This window comes from Odocoileus virginianus, unplaced genomic scaffold, assembly GCF_023699985.2.
Source record: "Odocoileus virginianus isolate 20LAN1187 ecotype Illinois unplaced genomic scaffold, Ovbor_1.2 Unplaced_Contig_1, whole genome shotgun sequence".
NCBI classification, from domain to species: domain Eukaryota; kingdom Metazoa; phylum Chordata; class Mammalia; order Artiodactyla; family Cervidae; genus Odocoileus; species Odocoileus virginianus.
This window is the reverse complement of record NW_027224318.1, coordinates 5678812-5683685: the sequence shown is the minus strand read 5'-3', so window position 1 is coordinate 5683685 and position 4874 is coordinate 5678812. Positions and strand designations below refer to the sequence as shown.

The window sequence follows — 4874 nt, the reverse complement described above, 5'->3', positions numbered from 1 at the left end:
TAATTTGTAAAAATTAGCTATTTTGCTTTCAAAAGCAAGTTTTTGGAAAAGAGAAAGTCTTTCCCCAAAGTCTCCTAGCTGATTTCTTCCTGATATCTCCTTGGCCAAAATCGAATCCAGATCTATTTCCCAAGGAAGGGGCATGGAACTGATGGGCTTGGAAGAGTCAGCATTCAGGACTGTATGATCACCAGTGGGGTCTCCATCACCAGGACCACCACAAGGTTATCTTTTTTGCTGGATAATACAAGACACCACATCAGCCACAGAATGGCAGGGGACATACCTTCTGAGCAAGTCATGGACCCCACTTACTGGACTGGGGAGGTCGCAGTGCCATATTCATTGAGACTCGATTTATTTTTGAACAGCATCTGACATTTATTGAAAATAAGGAAAAAACGTTTGTCCAGGTAGTGTAGAAGAGCTGGGCAGAGTGCAGGGGTTACTGTGCTGAACAAAAGGCACACGTCAGAGAGACAGCTGCACATTCAAAAGAGAACTGGATTCTGGGTGAAACCAACAAGTTCACAGGAGAAAATGAGCGACTCGGTTTGGTTGCCAGGGACCCCTGGGACCTGGCAGTCACACCCAGCAGGAACAGAAGATGTCTCTGGGAGTAGGGAGGGCTTCGGTTCCACAGGTGAAAGGCTGGCCGGCCCCTCCAGGATGGTGGCGAGCTGTTGGAATCCTTGTTTGTCCAAAGGCTGTGGCCAGCTCAATCACCTCCCGGGTGAGTCCAGATCGCCAAAGGCTGCAGGCTGTGGATGGAATGCGGTGCACGGTGATGGCCGCCACAGCGCAGGTCTCTGGCCACCCCGAGGCGGGCCTGGGAGTCTGGCAGGAGGTGGGTGGTTGGCAGTGGCCGGGTGTGGGTGGTCTGCCCCGTGGGTAACAGGAACCCGGCTTGCAGTTAGAGTGCAGAACCGAGTTCAAGTGTGCAGGGGAGAGGCCTGGCTGGCCCGAGGGCGGCCGCAGCAGCTGGAACCTGGAGAGCTATTCCTGGAACAAAGGCAAGCACTACGCGGGAGGGGACACGAGCACGGGGGAGATCGCGGCCACCCGAAGGTGAGGGGGGACACGGCGGGAGGACGCCTGTGGCGATCTGGGAGGCGGCGACTGGCGCGGCGGACCCTCCCCCGAGCACCCGCCCCCAGACCCGAGGCGCTCCAGGCCTAGAAGTCCTCGTCCTCCACCCATCCAAACACCCGCTTCATCTCAGCCAGGAAGCCCCGGTAATCGTTGAGGAGGGGGCTCTGCTTCCTGATGTAGGGGATCACCCACTGCAGGGCTGGCCCGGTCATGCGGGTGATGAGGAATGTCACCTTCAGGGCATCGTTGGTGAACAGATTCTCGTCCACTAGCATGTAGGCGCCCGTCTGCACGATAAACTCCGGGAGCCGGTCGGTGTCGCCATCAAACGTCTCGGGGAAGGGGATCGGGTTCCTCCACCGACGTGTCTGGGGCCGAATGGGCAGGGCCAGGAGGGCCTTGATCAGCTGCACTCGGCCATCCATCGCGTCTTGCTTGCTTCTCCGAGCTCCACTGGACTCAGCAATGGGCGGTGAAGAGGCGTGGCGGGAAGTGCGTGTGTGCGGACGTGGGCCCGGTCCCAGGTGGGCGGGGCCACGGGCTGTAACTGGCGGGGCTGGGCTCCACCCACAGGACCTGGTGGTTGCTAGTGCGCAGGCGTGACGCTCGGGCTGAGTTGGGCGGGGCGGGAATAAGGGAAGGAGTCTGGGCTAACGCCCGCCCGAGGAGGCGGGGTCCGAGTCTGAGGGGCGGGTCCGAGGTTTCCTGACGCAGAATGCAGTAGTTTTAAGTAGTGTGGGCTCTGCCCACGAGACAGGTGATCTGAAGTGCGCAGGCGCAACAGTGGTGGTGAGGGGCAGCCGCCCTAGGTTTGGAGATGATCAGGGCTCCGCCCCGCGAAGGAGAAATGGGCGTGGCTAACGCGCCCTTTCCACAGTTTATTGTGATCCACACAGTCAAAGGCTTTGGCATAGTCAATAAGGCAGAAATAGATGTTTTTCTGGAACTTTTGCTTTTTTAATGATCCGGCAGATATTGGCTATTTGATCTCTGGTTCCTCTGCCTTTTCTAAAACCATCTTGAGCATCTGGAAGTTCATGGTTCACGTATTGCTGAAGCCTGGCTTGGAGAATTTTGAGCATTACTTTACTAGCGTGTGAGATGAGTGCAATTGTGCAGTAGTTTGAGCATTCTTTGGCATTGCCTTTCTTTGGAATTGGAATGAAAACTGACCTTTTCCAGTCCTGTGGCCACTGCTGAGTTTTCCAAATTTGCTGACATATTGAGTGCAGCACTTTCACAGCATCATCTTTCAGGATTTGAAATAGCTCAACTGGAATTCCATCACCTCCACTAGCTTTGTTTGTAGTGATGCTTCCTAAGGCCCACTTGACTTCACATTCCAGGATGTGTGGCTCTAGGTGAGTGTGAGTGATCACACCATCATGATTGTCTGTGGAACAAACTGGGAAAATCTGAAAGAGATGGGAATACCAGACCACCTGACCTGCCTTTTGAGAAACCTGTATGCAGGTCAGGAAGATTAGAACTGGACATGGGACAACAGACTGGTTCCAAATAGGAAAAGGAATATGTCAAGGCTGTATACTGTCCCCCTGCTTATTTAACTTACATGCAGAGCACATCATGAGAAATGCTGGGCTGGAAGAAGCACAAGTTGGAATCAAGATTGCTGGGAGAAATATCAATAACCTCAGATATGCAGATGACACCACCCTTATGGCAGAGAGTGAAGAGGAACTAAAGAGTCTCTTGATGAAAGTGAAAGAGGAGAGTCAAAAAGTTGGCTTACAGGACATGGAAGCAACCTAGATGCCCATCAGCAGACGAATGGATGAGGAAGCTGTGGTACATATACACCATGGAATATTACTCAGCCATTAAAAAGAATTCATTTGAATCAGTTTTAATGAGATGGATGAAACTGGAGCCCATTATACAGAGCGAAGTAAGCCAGAAAGATAAAAACCATTACAGTATACTAACACATATATATGGAATTTAGAAAGATGGTAACGATAACCCTATATGCAAAACAGAAAAAGAGACTCAGATGTATAGAACAGACTTGTGGACTCTGGGAGAAGGCGAGGGTGGGATGTTTCAAGAGAACAGCATCGAAACATGTATATTATCTAGGGTGAAACAGATCACCAGCCCAGGTTGGGTGCATGAGACAAGTGCTCGGGCCTGGTGCACTGGGAAGACCCAGAGGGATCGGGTGGAGAGGGAGGTGGGAGGGCGGACCGGGATGGGGAACACATGTAAATCCATGGCTAATTCATTTCAATGTATGACAAAAACCACTGCAATGATGTAAAGTAATTAGCCTCCAACTAATAAAAATAAATGAAAAAAAAAAGATAAAAAAAGTTGGCTTAAAGCTCAACATTCAGAAAACTAAGATCATGGCATCTGGTCCCATCACTTCATGGCAAATAGATGGGGAAACAGTGGAAACAGTGGCAGACTTTATTTTTCTGGGCTCCAGAATCACTGCAGATGGTAATTGCAGCCATGAAATTAAAAGACGCTTACTCCTTGGAAGGAAAATTATGACCAATATAGACAGCATATTAAAAAGCAGAGACATTACTTTGTCAACAAAGGTCCGTCTAGTCAAGGCTATGGTTTTTCCAGTGGTCATGTATGGATGTGAGAATTGGACTATAAAGAAAGCTGAGTGCCAAAGAATTGGTGCTTTTGAACTGTGGTGTTGGAGAAGACTCTTGAGAGTCCCTTGGACTGCAAGGAGATCCAACCAGTCCATCCTAAAGGAGATCAGTCCTGGGTGTTCATTGGAAGGACTGATGTTGAAGCTGAAACTCCAATACTTTGGCCACCTGATGCGAAGAGCTGACTCATTTGAAAAGACCCTGATGCTGGGAAAGATTGAGGGCAGGAGGAGAAGGGGACGACAGAGGATGAAATGGTTGGATGGTATCACCAACTCGATGGACATGGGTTTGGGTGGACTCCGGGAGTTGGTGATGGACAGGGAGGCCTGGCCTGCTGCAGTTCATGGGGTTGCAAAGAGTTGGACACGACTGAGCGACTGAACGCGCCCTTGAAGAGGCGGGGCCATAATCAAAGGGGCGGGGCCAAGGTTTCCAAGGCGGGCCCCCGGCTAAGAACTGGAATCAGGGGAGGAGCCCTAGACTTTGTTTTTTGTAAAGTTCATGGGGTTCTCCTGGCAAGTATACTGGGGTAGTTTGTCATTTCCTCATCCACTGGATCACGTTTGGTGGCTCAGATGGTAAAGAATCTGCCTGCAATGCAGGAGACACAGGTTCGATCCCTGGGTTGGGAAGATCCCCTGGAGAAGGAAATGGCAACCCACTCCAGTATTCTTGCCTGGAGAATTCCATGGACAGAAGAGCCTGGCAGGCTACAGTCCACGGGGTTGCAAAGAGTTGGACACGACTGGGCGACTGAACAACAACAGCAACCTAGACTTTGTGCTGTAGGGCCCACAGCACGTGAAAAAGAGCACAGTTCCTCTTCTTGGAGTTGAACAGTCTTTCCTTTTCAACCCATCTTGTCCACTCACTCCAGTATTCTTGCCTGGAGAATCCTATGGACAGAGGAGCCTGGCAGGCTACAGTCCATAGGGTTGCAAAGAGTCAGACACAACTGAAGCAACTTAGTTAGCTAGCTTGCAAGCCCCTCTGCCCTAAGCATATCCTTTGCACACCTTTGGACCTGGACACCACTTGAGTGCAGTTCTTTGAATGCATTTTCTTACTTATCCATGCATCTCTCAGCTGGAGAAGTATCACACCGCTGGTTGTAGGTGTGGTTGCTTTTCACCACACCAAACA

The 4874-nt window shown here is 50.9% G+C and overlaps 1 protein-coding gene across 1 annotated transcript; it reads right to left on the bottom strand.

The window, feature by feature from the left end:
• Positions 1-356: 356 nt before the first annotated feature.
• LOC110145325 (retrotransposon Gag-like protein 8) lies at positions 357-1583 on the bottom strand. The gene has a single exon (XM_020905560.2). The coding sequence runs from the start codon at positions 1515-1517 to the stop codon at positions 1176-1178; it is 342 nt and encodes a 113-aa protein (XP_020761219.1). The 5' UTR covers positions 1518-1583; the 3' UTR covers positions 357-1175.
• Between the last annotated feature and the right edge of the window lie 3291 nt (positions 1584-4874).